The 19,980-nt window shown below is 37.1% G+C and overlaps 1 protein-coding gene across 4 annotated transcripts in view; it reads right to left on the reverse strand.

The window, feature by feature from the left end:
- Positions 1-258: 258 nt before the first annotated feature.
- The window catches only part of dchs2 (dachsous cadherin-related 2), a 49,075-nt gene continuing 29,353 nt past the window's right edge, over positions 259-19,980 (reverse strand). For 2 of the 4 annotated variants that reach the window (XM_068221269.2, XM_073951469.1), the window contains 11 exons: positions 18,969-19,103; positions 15,479-15,688; positions 14,406-14,465; positions 13,057-13,908; positions 12,762-12,875; positions 7,874-8,085; positions 6,861-7,012; positions 4,389-4,519; positions 4,005-4,291; positions 3,777-3,918; positions 259-3,639 (listed from right to left, as the gene is read on the reverse strand). In XM_068221269.2, coding sequence (XP_068077370.2) covers positions 1,028-3,639; positions 3,777-3,918; positions 4,005-4,291; positions 4,389-4,519; positions 6,861-7,012; positions 7,874-8,085; positions 12,762-12,875; positions 13,057-13,908; positions 14,406-14,465; positions 15,479-15,688; positions 18,969-19,103 — 4,907 coding nt within the window. In that variant the 3' untranslated portion in view covers positions 259-1,027. The remainder of the gene's footprint in view (positions 3,640-3,776; positions 3,919-4,004; positions 4,292-4,388; positions 4,520-6,860; positions 7,013-7,873; positions 8,086-12,761; positions 12,876-13,056; positions 13,909-14,405; positions 14,466-15,478; positions 15,689-18,968; positions 19,104-19,980) is intronic. The other 2 variants (XM_021476495.3, XM_073951477.1) reach the window with 1 other exon arrangement.

A 19,980-nucleotide genomic window follows, 5' to 3' on the forward strand; every position in this document is an offset into this window, starting at 1 on the left:
ACAGGTTTTCTAAAAGGATTGATCACACAAAAAAAAAAAACTCAATGCTATCAATATTATACTTCACCATATAAAAATCAGATTTGTCACCAAACCTATTGGATTTGCTGAAACAAAGAGAAAGTGGTGGGCAAATTAAAACTTAAAATCATCACAGAGTAGATGAAAACAGCTCTCAAAGGTTAAATCTGTTGCTTTTCCTAGGTAGCTTGAACAAACATTTTAATGTTTTTGAGATCAAAGATACAGATAAGACAACGTGTCAATATTTTTATTTTCTTTTAAAGTTTAGAATGCATTTCTCATAATGTAGGAACTGTTTTCACAATATGAGAATAATATTTTATTACATTTTGAGAACATTTGTACATTATGCACATTTCATTTTAATTATAATGTAAATAATATTACATTATGTGCAGTTTTTACATTACTTGTAGTTATTACATTATGATTTACTACAAGTACATTGCGTCCAATATGAGTTGTGGCATAATTATGTCTGATCTTGCAAACATCATAAGTGCTTGGAGATTGAAGCGGAAGTGAAAAAAATCTGAATAAGGTTGTAATTGTAACTGTACTCATAGGTGTACTCTGTAAAGTAGCGCTTATTTAATTTTATTTAGTGGGCTCTGAGAGATCCTTGCATGGCAGACTATTACTTAGCCACCACAATTCAGAAATTCAGAAGAAAACATTTGGCAAAACAAAAAAATAAGATAATCAGAACAATTAGAAGAATCATCGGCCCAAATAATTAGAATCAATTAAAAAATCTAGCATAATACAAATGTTTGTGTGATGTATTTTATAACAACTGAATACCATAGTTAAAACTTTGGTTATTAATATTATAAAAAATATATAAAAATTCTTGCAGTCATTTTGATTAATACAATAGATATTTTGTCATAATTCAAAGATGCTTAAAAAGCACACTATAAATTAATTTCATAAAAAACATACTGTACATACTGTATACATACATACTTATATACAACATACAAAACACAAAGATACAATATTAAATTTGAATTTCTGCTTCATCTAACATGTCTCTAGGCAGTGTTGCTATTTTTGTGTAGGATCCTAAACCTGTTTCTGAGACCACTGGAGAGGAACTGGGTGTCCGAACCGTAAGTATTGACAGAGAGGGGGAGAAATTAGGAGTCATTGCAGAACTTCTCAACTCTGTGTTTCTAGTGAAGGTCTTAGTGTATGTGGGCAGTCTAACCAGGGGCGATCTTCTATAAGGCATTCTGGGTGGAACGGCACGTATTCCTGGCTGGGCAACAGCTGTGATGAGCGGCGGTGGGTGTAGAAGGCTCTGAGACTCTGGCTCCACATCTCTGGCCCTCATTCCTTCATCTGGAAGCATCCCGATGTCTGTAAAAACAGAGGCTAAAGTTTGGAAGCGCGGCTGCCAGTTGATGACATAGTCCCAACTGTGGCTTCCATGTAGCCTTTCCTCAGAGGATATCAGATTGGTGAGTGAACCCTCAACTGGACCCTGGTCATCACGCATAGACATGCACCTTCTCATGACCTCCTCAACTTCCTTCATGTTAACCACCTGTGGAAGCATGCCCTCACCTCCTCCTTCATCCTTGAAATTATGGAGACTCTCAGAACTGGGCATATCCACTATTCTCACTATACCTATATTGGGATCAAAAGGTGGATCTTCATCTGCAGAGTGGAAGGAGAATTGATCAGAGTCTCTGGGAATTCCTGAGTCTGAGACTCTTGATGTTTGTTGTGTTGTGAGAGAGCTAAGCCTTTTGAAATATGGGAACTTGTTGATCATCTTGATTTCTTCATCCTCTGCTGTCTCTTCCTCGGTAGATCCTCTTCCACTTGAGGCATTCGAATTTGAGTTACTCGATGGGTTTGGAATATCAATTCTTCCCCAGGAGTTTACTGGCTCTTGTAAATCTTGGAGGTTAATACCATTAACGGTGTTGTGAAGGTTGCCAGCAGTTGTTTCAAAAGAGTCAGTCTCACTGTTAAGATTAGCAGATAAGGAGGGTGTCTTCTTTGTGGCATTCTTTTTGGACCTGCATCTTAAAACAAGGGCAATGAAGCTTAGTAGAAGTATGAGGAATATCATCAACAATACACTGAGAGTGGCAGTGTGAACACTGAAATCCGCACTTGCCAAAGCCTTTGTTGTACTGGATATGTTAACAATAACATGACAGGTTGATGACCTGGAGTCCAATTTGGGGCTGCTTGCTAGAACAATCAGGTCTTCTGTTGTCTCATTTGAGATGGGGCTTTGTCTCTGGTACACAGAGTTTGAAACAAATAGACAGCCATTTGTTTTGTTAACATTGAAAAATGAGGAAGGGCTGACTAAAGAGTACTCCACTAAACCATCCAGACCACCATCATGATCCATAGCCATCAGGTAGCCTATACTTTGGCCAACTTTGGGATTAGCTGGCAAAGAAAAATGGTACACATTCTGGGTGAAGATGGGACTGAACTCATCAATGCCTTCGATTTCAATTCGTACTCTCAAGGTTGCCACTTGATCTCCTTTGTCACGGGCCTCTACAACAAAACAGAAATTTCGATCTCCTTCATAGTCAAATGTCTGTTTTGTATGGATGTCTCCAGTTAGAGGATCAATACCAAAGGCTTCCTTCTTGTCTGGGTTGCTACTGTCATAGTCCACAAAACAGGGAGTTACAATGGAATAACTAAGCAGTCCGAAGGTTCCAGCGTCTTCATCAACAGCATGTACTGTGCATACAGGGGTAAAAGCTGGAAGGTTTTCAGACACTGAGCAGTTGTAGGTGGGGAACATGAAGAACGGGGAATTGTCATTCTCATCCAGAACCAAAATGTAAACAACAGCAAAAGATACTTTTTTGTCATCTGAAGTTCCCCAATCTGATGCTTGGACTGTTAATGTTAATTTGGTGTCCTCCTCATAGTCCAGTGTCCCATTAACTTTAATGACACCAGTTGAAGAGTCCACTGTGATTAGGCCTTCGCTGTTACCAGAGATTATATTGTACGTTATGGTGCCATTTGCACCTAGATCAGGATCGTAGGCAGACACTTGGACAAGAACCAGACCTACAGGGCTGTTCTCGCTGACCTGTGCATGGTACTCTGGACTACTGAAAGCAGGTGCATTGTCATTAATATCAAGGACTTTGACTGAAACCACAGTTGAGCTATTTAGGGGATTGATTCCCCTGTCTGTTACAGTCACAGTTAATGAGTATGCGTCTGTAGTCTCTCGATCCAGAGTATCACAGAGAACTAGTTGACCAACAGTTCGACTGTGGGGTTCAGCTTGAATGCTAACAACTTCAAGGCAGAACCGCCTCTCATCATTTCCACTGATGATTAGATACTCCAAATGGGTGTTTTCATCTGAGTAGTCCTTGTCCTCTGCTAACAGGGTAATTAGAGTACTTCCAACAGACACATCCTCAGGAATGTTTATCTGGTATGAGTTCTGTGTGAAGAATGGGGCATTATCATTGAAGTCCACCACTTCTATATCCACAGAAGTGACACAAAAAAGGTTAGGGTCACCACTGTCACGTGCTTCCACCAGAAGCCGTAATACATTTCCATTTGCAACGTAATTCAGAGGCTTGTTGGTAAACACAGAACCTGTAGGTAGTTGAAAAAAAATTTACACACACGATTATTTACAGGAAAATACCTTACAATAGAATTTCTGACTTGTTCTGTTTTGTTGTTTTATGCAGTTTGAGATTTGTGAGCAAATTATTTCTGCTGAAAGTTACCATTGTCAGGATCAATGTAGAACCCTCCCACTGGGGAAGACAGTAGCCTATAAGAAACTCTTCCATTTTTGCCAGAGTCTTTATCAGTTGCTAATACAGACACAACAAATGTGTCTGCCAATGTACGCTCCGACAACACAACCTGAATGAGTAGAACAAAAAAATCATCAGTAGTCCAACCTTCAAAAGTGATCAAGACCCCTAAAATTATTGAATATAATATATTACCTGGTAAGACTCCTGAGAGAAGACTGGAGAGTTATCATTGACATCCAACACCTGGATGGAGAGTTCAGCTTCAGTTTGATGAACAGAGTCTGATGCCTGCACTTTCAACGTATAGACAGATTGTTCTTCATAGTCCAGGATTTTAGTCGTGGTAATAATTCCTGTGTACAGGTCAATTGCAAAGCTTCTGCTAGTATCATCCTTCTCTATTAATCTGTATGTTGCTGAAGGACTAAGGTCCACATCGTTTGCAATCACTCGGGTGACAATATAACCAAGAGGAAGATCTATAAAGAAAGTTGTTTATTAATCTTTTGGACAAATGTTCAAAAAAAGATTTCAGTATGTTCTGCTTTAATCAGTAAACAAAACTAAGTTACTTACTTTCTGCAATAGTCACTGCTTCCATGGATGGAATTGTGGGACTATTGTCATTTACATCTACAACCTGGACACGGACAGTACAAGTGCCTGTAAGAGGTGCTTTGCCCATGTCCTTGGCCTGGATAATTAACCTACATTTGAAATAAATATTTTATTAAGAAAAAAAATAACAAACTGTGTTGGCTAATGGGAAAACAAATGTAATCCTGGACCACAAAACCACTCTTATTTTGTATGGGTATATTTTGGCAACAATACACAGTAACGAGTAGTAATAAACTGTTTTTTAATGCATCATTAGCATATTAGGTAAACATTATGTTCCATGATTTTTAACGGTCACAAAACACCAAAACACATTTTTTTGAGATATATGTGTCTCACATTCCTAAAAACACTATTAAGAGACATATACTTCACAAAAAAGTGTAAAGTTTTGCATTATTTGGGGCAAATTCGTTCTTCCGGTTTGAAAAGAAATTTTGAAGCTACATCACGGCCATGAGATCTTTGTGTAAATTGCAGCATGTAGACTAGATGTCTGTACTGGCCAGTACAACATGACATCTTAGAGTTTTTAGCATTAATTCATGATTTCATTAACTCGATTGGGAATGAATTGCAACTTCATTAATATGCATGATACAGCTTCGAAGACTGTTTTTACCTGTTACAGTGTTTAGACAGCAGAGAGATGCCAACGAGTTGTGTTGCCAACCGTAATTAAAACAAGTGGAAGAAGAATTGGGTCGTCAGTGTTGATTTTGGGCCCTATCATACACTCGGCACAATGTGGCACAAGGCGGGGCGCAATACTTGTTTGCTAGTTTCAGCTTGGCGCAAGAGTCGTTTTCAGGCGTTGTGCCACGCTCTTTAAATAGCAAATGCATTTGCGCTCATATGTGCGCCCATAGGCGTTGTGGTCTAAAAAGGTAGGCGTTCTGAGGCGCACTGCTGGCATGTTGCTATTTTGAGAAACTATAATAGATTTTTCATTAGACCAAAACAAACCCGGTCTAAACTCTAGCGCACTCTTGCGCCTCACACACTGCTTAATAGCCTACACACAAAATCTAGGGCAATACGCAAATATCTCTCAATATGAAAAAAAAAAATTACTATTAAGGATAGCTCTATATGTAGGATATAATAAGAATATATATATATATATATATGATATAAATATGAAGGATTAAAATATTACAAAACATATTTTTTCTAGCCAACAAAAATATGAAAAACCCCTGTTTTTGAACACACTTCGTTATTATTGTTCATTTATTCGTTTGCTGGAAATTATAACTGAATTTAGAAATAGTTTTGAAACAAATATTTGTGCTTAACAAACGAAATGAATTATTTATAGGCTAATTGATGTCTGTGTGTAAAGGTTTGCCCATCCACGAGAGCGAAAGTGAAAGTAGATCGATTATCTCTCATTCTTGCGTGGTAGATGCTCTGTTTAACTGTATTCTGTTAAAAAAAAACTGTAAACTGTTAACTGTGAAGTGCTCAGTTTGTAAAAACATTTTTTATCTGAGAACATTTTGCATCTGGAAATGGTGAAATCCAATGTTTAATCAGATGGCAAAGTTAGTTAGTATCATCAGCAGTACTCTTTCAGTTTTTAAAGACATACCTTAGTCAAAATTATTTATTTACTAAGTTTGGTCATGGACTGAAAGATCCACTGTAAATGCTGCTCTCCGAATGTAAACATGCAAACACCTTAATCAAACTATTACCGTTGTGTAGGATTTTCGCCGCATTTTATGACAGGATAGTCTATAAACACACGGCTGTTTAATGCTATTCTCTGCACCTACTGAGTCTCTACATATACTGAGAGTATGCTTAAGTTTTTTTTTCTTCTCCTATTCGGCATGCAGTATGAAATATGAATTGCCAAGCTACAGTTAAAGTCGACAAATCAAGAATGAAACACCTGAAATTACATGAAACTCTGGAGGAAACGCGTGGTGATGCAATGACGTTAATGTAATTATGTGCTATATCCTATTAAATGGGATCATGAAAGGAACATTTAAAAAGCAGCTCATGTAAACACCTTAATCACATTATTGTCTTATTTAGATTAAATCAAATAATTTGAATAATGATAAAACACCCTGCTGAGACAGGGGGATTTCATTGCCCTTTAAATGTTCTACTGTTAATATATTAGTAATGCACACTGTTAAGAACTTAATTTAGACAAATTTAACTGATTTTCTGTGTATTTAGATTTCTTGAACCCTGCATTCCAGATTGTCAAATAGTATCTTCTCCAAATATGGTTTGATCCTGACAAATCACAGAGCAATAGAAAGCTGATGTATATGTCTTAATTTACAAAAAAATAAAATAAAATGAAGGGCTTTTGTGGTACAGGGTCACAAATTATGTCTGATAGGCTTTAATAGTTAAATGAATTAAGTCAAAGTAGAAAAAAACCAATAGGGTATTTCATACTTGTAGGATGAGACAATTTCTCGGTCCAAGACAGCATTTGTGGCAAGAATCCCACGAACAGAGTCGATCACAAATGCATTATTGTGGTTCCCGTCCATAATGAAGTAACTGATCTGCCCATTTACACCACTGTCAGAATCTGTTGCTAACACCTACAAAATTACAGTATTAAAATGTTAATCTCACACCTTGTAAAAAAACTGAAACTGAAAATTATACACCACATGAATTAGTTGTTATTCAAATAGCCACATGGCTACTAATGCATTCTAAGTTTATATTAAAGTCTGTAACACTTTACAATATTAGTGAATGAATAATGATGTATTAATATGTAAACTAGACAGTACTTTATTTTGAATTAATGATGAGTTAATATATGCGCTAATTTTAACAACACCATGAGTCACAAGAGTTCATGAGTAAATAACGGCTACTTTAATTACTTGTTAGTACATGTTGTTAATTTATGTATTAATTAACATTTAAGTTTAAGCTAAATTTAACCAACATGAACTTTTAAGCTGTTAATGAACAATTATGTCATGACTTTACTTGGAGGGGTACATCATCATTAACTTATCCTTAACTACTCATGAACTCCTGTGTTCAAACTGTTCACGTTGATGTGTGCAGAAAGCTTTTCTATTGTTATTCAATGGACATACATAAGGAGTTCATGAGTAGTTAAAAATGGGTTAATGATAATGTGCCAAGTAGACACAATATAATTAGATACTAACATATCATGAGTTCATGATGTTTAAATTAACCATTTAATGTGGTAATTAATACATTAACTAACAAACAAGCATGTACTAACAAGTAATTAAGGTAGCTGTTATTCACACATGGACTCATGTAAAGTTATTTCTTAATTAGCACATACATTAACTCATCATTAGTTCGCAATAAAGGGATGTTTAGTTTACATATTAACACATCATTATTCATGTACTGTTATTGTTAAGTGTTATCATAAAGTCTGTTTCCATTTTATGAAAGACTTTTACCTGCATGACATAGGTGTTATGTATTTGTCCCTCCCACACAGCTGTTCTGTAGTAGCTTTGCTTGAACACTGGTGCATTGTCATTGATGTCTTGTAGAGTGATGGCCACCCTGGCGTAGGCTGTTTGATGTCCGTTTTCAGCCAGGACTACTAATTGAACTTTACTCTGAACCTCAAAGTCTAGTAGTCTCTGATCATTTACTGTGATATCACCTGTCAAATTGAACATTGTAAACTTGTCAACGTCACTAGCACAAATACTATATCATGCTTCATAATTTATAGTAAAGTACATTTTAAATGTAGTCTTTATACTTTACCAGCAATACCTTGAATTGTAAATGTTTAACCTTATTTTAAAAATCGCAAACAAAACAATAAAAAGGCTGAGGTAATATTTACGGTAATTTTTACTATGAATTTTAGTAGCACTAAAACAATAATTTTATTTTAAATAACAAAAATAAACGTTTATTTAATTGTTAAAACCATGCAAGTGATTGTCTTTAAAAGACCAACTGTTACAGTACTCCAGCAATCGATCATTTAGCTAGTAATAGCACACATGCTAACAAGCTAACCAAAAGAGAAACGGCCACCGTGATCAATGAATGAAGTTATTAAAGATTAATACTCAACCCAACCACTGACTCATCATAATAGTAAAATCCAAATTGCAAACATAACAAAAAACTTTTAAAGTATTAGCTCACACAGAAATTTAATTCTGTTATTAATTACTTACTCTCATGTTGTTACAAACCCCTTATACCTTTGTTCATTTTTTTGGACCACAAATTATGATATTTTAAATCCAAGAGCCCTCTGATGCTTTATAAATTGTCCCAAGATGTTCAAAGTCCAGAAAAAGAACCAAAAATGTCATCCAAACATTCCATGTGTCTTCACAGAATGGAGTGGTTCACCTGTAATCACACAAAGCTCCAAGAACACTCATTTGTGGCAAAAAACCCTGTAAATACAATTTTGATCACCTATATCTTCTTTCCCGCATCATGTCATGGTGTGCATTTTTACTATGGACAGTAAAACAAGTCTAATGTCAATATCAATGTCAAATGTCATGCAAATGTCATATCGCCTGTAGCAAACGCACAAAAAGATCAGATGCTGCAGACATTGGTAAACTAAGTTGTTTTTAGAGGGGCTTCGTATGATTACAGATGAACCACTGATGTCACCCGCCAATGATCTATTTAGACCTGCAGCTTCTCCACGATGGTTCAATTGATCGGCCCTGCCCAAGTTGGAAGAAGTGTGCCAAAGCATGGTTCGGTTGCGCTTTGGCGCGGTACACTTGTAGTGTGAGTGCACGAAGAGCCAGAAAAAGAAGACACAATGTCACTTTTAAGGGACTGTTTCATATGAATTTATTAATCATTCTTGCTTGAAGGTCAGCTGCACCTTCAGCAAACCTCCTAATATGTGCAGCACGTTGACTTTTATAATAATTTAGGAGCATTAAATGTTGGGGATGTGTTCGGCAAAATATTTGACCTCACTGCATCTGAAATGACTAAAACATTATTTGCATAATGCTTTCAGCGTATTATAACAGCTTGTCACCCAGTGATAACCACAGTTATTTGGCAAAATTAATGCTAAAGTAAGCAGTGCTTGTCTGATACATCCATTTGTGACAGCACCCTCCCAAAGGATATTAGATAGGATGAAATGGCCAAGCATCCAGCCCGAAATATTCAACTATCTCATTGTATCTCCAAGTGATTTTACAAGAGAGATGTTAAAGATTACATGATTACCAGATTCAAAACGTTGTAGTGCTAAAAACTGACGTTCTGCCTAGCAAAAGACAAGGCAGGAAGACGGAACTGTACAAGGCCTGGGTAATCATCAACAAGCAAAAACGACTACATTCTGACAGTTATCTGCACCTGTACGGCAGGGTATGTGAACTTATATTTTTACATTTTATTCTTAGCATTCAGTGTCCGCAGTTTAAGTAACCATATTTAATTGTTTTTGCTGAAATCATTGCTGCAATCAAAAATGAGTAATGTGTATGATTCAGCATAGTGTGAACTTACCTGATATAAACTGAGAACTGCAGAGTCGAACATTTTTAATTAAGTCCTCACTCTATTCAGCTCTTATGATGGCTGTTAGCCAAAAACGTCTGTGGTTTGCATTAAAAGCAGTGTTTTGGCATCCTACCGCACAACACAACATGTTTGCTATTGCAACCAGTCTTTTTTTGCAACTGGTATGAACCCAAGTGACGTCATGTGTGATGTAAGTCGGTAACTCCCATATACTGTAGATGCAGTGTGAATGCATGCGTTCGGGGGAGAGGGGTAGTGGGGACAACCGCAACTCGGCAACCGTGCCAAGTGAGAGTATGCTCTTACTAGAATTTGCTGGACCATTGCTGTCTGTGAAGTATAAATCAGCTCTTAGGTTTATTCTAAAATATCTAAAATATACAAACAAAAGTCTTATGAGACTGGAACAACATGAGTGTGAGTAATTAATAATTTTTTGGTGAACGGATCCTTTAAAACCAATCAAAAAGTAACACTAAACATTAACACGCCTTCCCAAACTGTAATTTAAAGACACATGAAACACTTATGTTAGGAACTACAAACTATTGTTTAACAAAATTCTCCAAATACAAATTAATATAATTAATAATTTATCATATTGTTTTTGTTCTTATTTTGTTGCTATTATGTTTTGTCAAGAGTAGGGATGTGCGGAGCAGCCGGTATTTGTATTTGTATTTGTTGAGGGGGGAAAAGTATTTGTATTTGTATTTGTATTCGAGTAAAATTCAAAATGGCGCAAATATATATATTTTTTCTATTACACTTGTAATTTACGTTATAGTGAAAGTATTGTTTAATTATACCCATTATATAAATTATAGACATGCAATATTGGCTGTTGTTTTTGAACATGTGACAAGAAATGTCATTGAAAAGAAAATAACATAGAAGCCATTATCTCATCCATGGTTAAACCAACAACTAATAAAATCCCATTGTGATTATTATGAACCCCACCACCACCGTTCTTGTTGAAGGACACTGAATAGACAGAATAAAAACAAATAATACTTCAAAAAACTGTTCTTCTTCTGAAAGAACTTCTTTCCAATGCACAGAATTCCAAAAACTAATATTAACTAAATAAATCTAAATAAAACCCTGCCTGGGAGATCTGGCAAAACAAAAGTATTCTATATAATACTTAAAGATACAGCCCTGCTATTGCCATCTGCCTGCCACAAAACAGACACAAAGTTTGTTTGTTTGTTTTTTTTATGTTTGAAACTGACTTGCTGGGGCAGAATGTGGCTGTGTTGATGGTTTGGTGCTTGTGGAGGATTTAGTAGACCATAGCTGTGCTGATTGAGGGGATTGATGCTTGTGGGGGGTTCACAGACAGTATCAGGAAAGGATGCTTTTAGTGCATGTGATAATACATTACATAGAAGGTTGCGCGGTAGCACAGTGAGTAGCACTGTCGCCTGACAGCAAGAAGGTTGCTGGTTCGAGCCCCGACTGGGTTCTCCCCATGTTGGCGTGGGTTTCCTCCGGGTGCTCCGGTTTCCCACACAGTCCAAACACATACAATACAGGTGAATTGGGTAAGCTAAATTGTCCCTATTGTATGTGTGTGAAAGAGAGTGTATGGATGTTTCCCAGTGCTGGGTAGCAGCTAGAAGGCCAGCCACTGCGTAAAACATATGCTGGATAAGTTGGTGGTTCATTCCACTGTGGCAACCCCAGATTGATAAAGGGATTTAGCCGAAAAGAAATGAATGAATGATTATGGATAGAAGATGTTGACAGATGTTTAATATCTCTGCCTCTGCTGATTTCACTTTTGCACACATTATACAGTATCACTTTGTTTTATCTGCAGCACCACTGACTGTAAAATGCTTCCACACAGAACCTGAAGGTTTTTTTTTCTTTTGACTGGTGAAGGACCAAGAAATGGCTCAGCAGTAGTCTTTTTCACTCTTTTTCTGGGTGCCCAAATGTATTTGAGGAGTTTCAAGTTAATAAAAAGTGACGGGAAGCTATGCTAAGGTTAACTAGCCTATAGCATATATCTTGCTGTCTGCAAAAGACATATAACTTACATATAACGTACCATATAACTCCCATAAGTGCATATTATTCGACACAACTGCAAAAGCATTGTTTTAACCTTTTTATAAACGAACGTTAATGTTACTCTGTCAACAGTCTATTGTCTAAATTACCGCGCTAACAGAACTAACGTTGCGTAAACAGAGCACCCGTTTGCACACGTCAATAATGTAATAGAATATCCCTTCAAACTCAAAACTCCGCTTCAACTCCGCTACAAGTTTATAAACTGCATTTGGAACCCAATTAAGGTACAAAAATCTATTTAACAAAAATAGTGATGCAGTGAATTATTTTTTTTGCTCAGCCGAGCCTTCTGTCTGTTGCTGTGGAGAAGCTTGTGCCTGACACATTTTATCTCCGCCCCGCCCTCCGACTACTGAGCGTCTCTCTCTCCCTCTCTCTTTCTTTCTCTCTCTCTCTCTCTCTCTCTTTCTCTCTCTCTCTCTCTCTCACTCACGTGGGCATGCACTGTGGTCTCATGAGGAAACGGTGCTTTTTGATAGTGTTTTTCTTGCTCCTGAATACAAATAATTTTTCAAGTATTTGTTCGAATCAAGTATTCGTAAAAACACGCTATTCGTGCCTTTCCGAATACCGTATTCGGGTTCGGCTCCACCCTTAGTCAAGAGCCTATGAGACAATATTTTATGCAAAGTCATAATAGTAAAATTTTTAAAGCAACTGCAACATGAAACATAAAAAGAAAAAGTATATATATACAGTTTTACATTATACGCTCACCTGTAACTGGGTTAATAATGAAGGCTTCATTTTCATTGCCACTGAAAATATTGTACTTGATCATTCCTTCATCTGATGTCTGGTCATGAGCTACAACATTGGCCACCCAAGATCCTACAAATGATGATTTATTCACACACACACGCACACACGCACAGATGCATCATTAATCACAAATAACGACCTCAAAAATATATGCATAAGTACAACTAACTACATCATTGGTGTAATTTCAAGAAAAACATCTCAAAGCTACGAAACAATTCTCTGGACTAAAAAGCTACTCAAAGTGTACCTGTCTTGCTGTTTTCTGGAACTGCGACTTCATAAAGTTCTTCAGTAAACTGCAACAGTGGCTCTTCATCATTAAGCTGAATGAGCAGAAGGCAGCTGGAGGTGAGGGAAGGTCTACCTAGATCCTCAGCCCGAATGCGGAGCAGCTTTGTCCCAGATACTTCATTACTCAGGGGTGCTTTTAGCCTCACAGCTCCAGATCCATCGACCTGAAACAGCTCATCTTCTTCTGGAAGTCTAAACACCACAGTCCCATTATCCCCTAGGTCTGGATCTTGGGCCGTTACCTTTGCAATAGGTCGATTGGGACGTGTGTTCACTGAAGACACTGACACTCGCATGGGTTCCTTAACACATGCTGGTGTATTATCATTAATATCTTCCACTTGAATTGTTACTGTAGCGATGGAGCTGCGTGGACCTTCGCTGCAACCGTCAGTAGCTACAGCCCTGAAAACATGCTGGGAACGAGTTTCACGGTCCAATGGCTTTGTGAGTTTTATCACTCCAGTAGAGCCATCAACATGAAAGTTTCCAGAATTCTCCTCCTCCAGGGAGAATGTAACCACACCATTGGCCCCCTCGTCAGGATCCCACGCAATCAGATGTAGGATCTCTGTACCCACAGGGAGCCCCTCGCTAATGCTGGCTCGATAGCTTTTGCGGGCGAATAAGGGGCTGTTATCGTTTTCATCTGTGAGGGTGATGTGCAGCAGTGCAGATGAGCTCAGAGGCGGATGGCCATGGTCTGCTGCAGTGATGAGAAGGGAGTAGTTGGAACGCTCCTCTCTGTCCAGGGGTCTCGTAGTGCGGATCATCCCAGTCACTGCATCAATGCTGAAACACTCTAAATCTTGTAATATAAGATGAAAAAGAGAGTTAAGAACCCTTATTCTCAAATTGGAGCTTTTTCCTGAAGTACACAGTTCTTTTATATTTACTACTGTTCAACAATCATTTTATAGTAGTTCCATCAGGTTGTTTTTACATGACATCATTGATGACGTGCAAAATACAGATAAAGGGTAGGAAGTGATTCTTCTACATAGCATTTTCTATCATAACATCAGAATGTTTATGTTTTATGTTGTTTATAATTGCTTAAATTGGCCAGTATAAGAAATGTTTTTCCAAACAGCTTTTATGTTTATGAAAAATAAAAGGCGGCATGTAATAGACATTTTTTGAATACATCTATGTGTACAAACTTTTTTGAACGCGATAATTAGTTTGACAGCACTTATAAAGATGGGCCTAGATATGTGTATAAACATGTTAAAGTGTTATATAAAAATCAGATACAAACACCACCACACTTCTACAAAATTCAGAAGAATATAAATTACGTACCCTGCCATGTAATTGCTGCAATCAAATCTCCATTTTGTTTAGCAATAATCCAAGTCTTTACTGGTGATGAGCAGCAGCAGTGAATGTTTGTTGATGGTAATTGACAGAACAAAAAAAAAATTCAAAAAAAAAAAAAAAAACTCAGCTATTTTCATCATATAAAGATCATGCCCAACATATGTGGTTATTTTATATTTATATCTCCTCTGAAATATGGTATAAATCTCAAAATTATGAACTTTCCAATATCCCTCCCATTCAGATTTTTACTTCCTGCCCTCCATTTGAATTTGAATCTCCAGAACCGCACAGCAAATAACCTATACAGTACCCCATTGCCAGCCTGGACTCAAACCAGTGACCTTCTTGCTGTGAGATGACAGTGCTAACCTATTCTCTATTTAACTTATTCAACATTTAGCTAACATTTCCAATACTAGACATGTAGTTATTTTTTTTTTACCAACATGAACAATCAATGAACAATGCTTTTACATTCATTCATTCATTCATTTTCTTTTCAGCTTCGTCCCCTTATTTACTCGCATTCACACATGCCTACATGTCTTTGGAACATAAACCAGAGCACCGGAAGGAAACCCACGTGAACACAAGGAGAACATGCAAACTCCACACAGAAACACCAACTGAACCAGCCGGAGCTGGAATCAGTGACCTTCTAGCAGCGAGGCGATTGTGTCTCATTTACTGATTGATTATTTTAAATGCTATGTGGTTAATAAACAAATAATATTAAGTTCTATTTAAGTAGTATTTTTCTTGATTTCGCTTGAGTTTTAGTCTCACTTTAGCAGAAGGCTTACTTATACTTTTTACCTTACTAATATTTTTGCTATGCAACAGAACTATAGCTTTAAAATGAAAATGAACATTATTTGATATATATGCCATAAATATGTTAGTTGCCATACATTGTAAAGTGTTTTAAAAGTAGGTCAGAGTTCATTACAAATGTCTTGTATAAGTGAAACAAATAGCATAAAAAGGTTATGAATTTATATGTAAAACAAATTAAAATGTCTATGACGGTGAGGTTGGATGGGTTTACATACCTTCTATGGAGTACTGAATAGTTCCATTTAGCCCATTATCAATATCAGAGGCCTGGACAATGTGAATTACTCCAGGAGCTAAATTTTCTGGAATAACTATATGTAAATCAGGCTGGGAGAATTGTGGAGCATTGTCATTTTCATCCAGGACAGAGCACAAAACTGTTGTAGTGCTGGATAGAGACGGAGTCCCACTGTCCTCTGCCTGGACTGTGAAAGAAACAAAAACATGTAAGAAAGGTAAGAAAGATGTGATATATCACATTATAATTGCAGTGTTTTAAGTTTTGTAGTGACATGCAATTACAGATAAAGCACAACATGTCCAGAAACAAAAACATTCAGGATTAATAGGGTTGCAATAGTTAACAGTAACAAAATAACCCCAAAATTTAGTTACTTGAATAAATATGAACTGAGACAAAATATATAAAACTAAATAAAACTACATAAAATAACTAAAAAAAAAAAAAATGTTTGAAAACTATATAGACAATACATAGGCATCACTTAGTTAGACAAAAATGACTAAAAAAAACAACAACCTGTAACTGAATTTAAAATGAAAACTGAATATAAAAATTCTAATTAATCATGATATTAATAAAATAAACATTATGTCAGTTATCCAAACAAGGCACTGCTTCAGAATGATCATTCCAACACCGCCTTGCCACTTTAAGCTCATCTGCAGATTTCTGTTATTGTATTTGATGATTAACTCTAATTGCCCATTACCTACGGTGGCCGAGAGATATGCTGCAATTTAAAAAACCACATGCAATTACAAAAAACGCCAGCAAATTAAAACAACAGATCTTCATCCGTTTGACAGCACACATGGTGCAAATACAATACAAACACATTTTTAAAAAAAAATATGCTGCATTTTCACACAACGCCAACATTAATCAAACATGCTGCATTTTCTCACAAGCAATTCAAATAGCACAGAACACAACGGAAGTTTCAAGGGGACCTTACAAGCTCTTTTTTAAAGATCTAGGTGCAAAGTCTAAAGCATGTGGCGCAAAAGCATTAAGGGCGTGTCCGGTGCATGGGTAAACAGGGTTGTGCTTATTCTCTTAATGAGTGATGGTTGTGTTTTGAGAATAAACCAATCAGAGTGTCATCTCACATTTCCTTTAAGAGTCAGTTGCGTTATGCCATGGCACATTTGCTATTTACATGGTGGAATTTGTAAGTGGAAAAACTGAATGCTACACTAGTGAGAAAACAGTTAAACAGACCATCTGCAGCGTGAGTATAAAGAAAGAGCCTTTTCCTTCAGCCTCTTTACTTTCTCTTTACTTTTACTCTTTACTCCTTTACTTTCGTAGATAAGGAAATGGTTTTGTACACACTCAACAAAAGACATCCATTAGCCTGCATAATTAATTTTATTTGTTAAGCGCAAAGGTTTGTTTCAAAACTATTCTTAAATTCAGTTCTAATTTCCAGCAAACAAGTAAGTAAACAATAATAACGAAGTGTGGTCAAAAAACTGAGTTATATCCAAATACACGTCCTATTCTTTTGCCCCATATGGTGATGCATACGTCTCCAAAACACGACAGGTGGACAAATCTAAACCTGTTTTAATTAAAACAAATATAAATATTCATATAATACATAATTGTCACCGACTCGGTCCCAGTCATTCCCCTCGCTGGCCAGCAGAGGTCACCATCTCCGGACTTCTAACCATTACGTCATCCATTCACCCTGATCCCAGCACACCTGTTCTCCATTCCACTAATGACCCACGTACCACATATAAGCAGCTCACACACACACTTCAGTGCGAAGTCTTGTTTAGCCCCAGCCAGCAATTCTGAGCGTTCTATCCTGCCTGATCTCCCGTTTACCACTTCAGCTCGTTTCACGACTCTGCTCTGTCTTCTGCCTGCCCTCGACCAAAGCCTGTTTCCTCGGACTCTGATTCTCGCTGCCTGCCCCTGACCAAAGCCTGTTACACGGACTCTGAATCACGCTGCCTGCCTCTGACCCAAGCCTGGTAATCACTCTGCGTCTGTTATCTGCTAAACCTCCTTTGATGTGTATGTTGTATGTCCGCACAGCCGTGCGAGTTGTTGATGTTTAAGTGTGACTTAATAAATACTGCAAAATGGATCCCTCCGTGTCAGTCTCCCCGTTACAATAATACTGCTAATAATAGTATCATTATACAAATGCAAATTATCATGAATAAACCAAAAAATCCACCCAAGATGAGGCATGGAGGTAGTGGTTTTTATATTTATGAACAAAATATGTTACATATGTAAAGGTATTTGTGTATTGCTGTACATCCTATGTGTATTAAGCAACATGTAAGCATTTGAACCCACATAGGTGTATAACTAACGTGCTCTGCGCTGGACTTTAGACCTGATTTTGGATGGTCAATGATTTGGTCTATTTCAGTTCTTCAAACTAGCAACGTGCACCTTAACACACCTCTATTTTAGACCAGCATGCCCATGAGTCCATAAAGTGGCACAAATGGATTTGCTATTTAAACAATGTAACGCAAAATGTGGAAACTAGAGTTGCGCTGGTCTGAAAATAGCAACAAAGCTCACCAAACACGTCTTGCGACTTAATGCACCGGGTGTATGATAGGGTAGTAAATGTAACCGGCTATATAGGTTATGGTTATTTAGGCTAATAAAATACAAAAGTCAAGGGAATGAGGATGTTAAAATAAACAAACAGAAAAACTCACCTACTGTATCAAAGATTACCTACAACTTCACTGAGCAATAGTCACAGCACAGCGTTATCCATTTTTTAGTCCCCTTCAAACATTTCAACATATTTTAGCAAGTGTTGAAAGAAAATGCAATGCACTTTATTAATTTTTTTTCATTGTGAGAAAATGCAGAACGTGTTTTTTATCTGTATACGTTGTGAGGATTTGCAGCATGTGTGCTGTCAAATAGATGAAGATCTTTTCCTAATTTGCTGGCATTTTTTTGTAATTGAATGTTTTTTTCTTAAATTGCAACTCGTTAAGCTCTCTCGGCCACCGTACATTACACTCCATGAGCAAACCCTGACATTGAAATATCTGAACCCATTTACCATGAAAACACAGTTTTCTATGCCATGATAATTCTACAAACAACGATAATACAGTGGAACGATAATACAGTGGAAAACTAATGCATCTTTGCCAAAAATAAAATCCAGCCTTTTCTGAAGTAAGTTTAAATGGGCAATTCAATATGAGCTATACAGTATACAATTTAAAATTGTTGTTTCACTCAAAATGATTATAATTTAATAGTTTGTGCACAATCATTAATCAATTTAGGCAAAACAATTAAAAAAACACAACACATTTTCAACAATACAGCAAATCATTTCATTGCAACCATACACTGCATCCTACAAATCATGCAATCTAATGGAAGTATTTAATGCTCTGTGGATGACCTTGGTGTGATGAGTGAGTTGAAGTGATACAGGCAATGGAAGATCTCACCTCTAAGAGTAAATGTGGATTGGATCTCCCTGTCTAGCCGAACGGAGGTGCTGATGTGTCCAGTGTGGGAGTTTATTCTGAAAAGCTCATATCCAGGACCAGGTAACAAGCTGTAGCTCACAGCAGAATTCACCTCTGTGGAAAACACAGATGATACTCACAGACTGGACAGAGAACAAAATAATTGTTTATCTATAGTACAACCCCACTTTTTGATTATGACCTCAAAACATCAACAGAGATTGGAAATACCGCTGAACTAGTAACTGACAAAAAAAAAAAAAAAGAAATTCTGATTGATATTACAACAGTTATAATTATTTTCCCCGTATTTTTTAATTGTCATTTTCAATCTAATGTGTGCTTTTTTCCATTTTCTTATTTTCAGGAGATTCAAAGCTGAGTTGTGTTTTACAGCTGAGTGAGGTCTGTTTCAAGAGTTCCCACTTAGATATGCTTGGCACTTATAGCAGGTTTGGCATGCTGTCCCGGGAGAGAACCCTGAGCTCGGAGATATTTGAGCCCAGGGCTCCCGCCCGGTCTGGAAGCATATCAGGAGAACCGAGATCAGGTAGGTCTCGATCGCTCCCCCTTTAGAAGGGGAGAAAAAGGAGGAGATGGGGTGGAAGGGGGGATTCTTCCAAAATGAAGATGGGGAGAAAGTGATCCATTTATACTAAGCTAGGATCATTCTGATTGGATTATTACTGATTACGGATGAGTGGCCAGCGGTGCACAATCATATCACGTGCTCCTCTCGAAATTAGTTTATGAAACTTCACTTAGTGTCCAGTCTGTAAATGCGTTATTTCTGAGTGTCTTATCTAATTTCTGAATTAAAAAAAAACAAGCTAAAGTAAGTAATTAAGAGCATTGCCAGGAAAAATTAAAATGAGTTGGCTGGATGTAACACTAAGGGAGGGATGGAGGAGCACAGTGAGTGAGTGGTGTAAGTGTGAAGCACAGAAACACATACATAGCTGCACATTCCAGACACTTTTTTTTTCATTTT

Source organism: Danio rerio, chromosome 1 (genome assembly GCF_049306965.1).
Source record: "Danio rerio strain Tuebingen ecotype United States chromosome 1, GRCz12tu, whole genome shotgun sequence".
Lineage (NCBI taxonomy): Eukaryota > Metazoa > Chordata > Actinopteri > Cypriniformes > Danionidae > Danio > Danio rerio.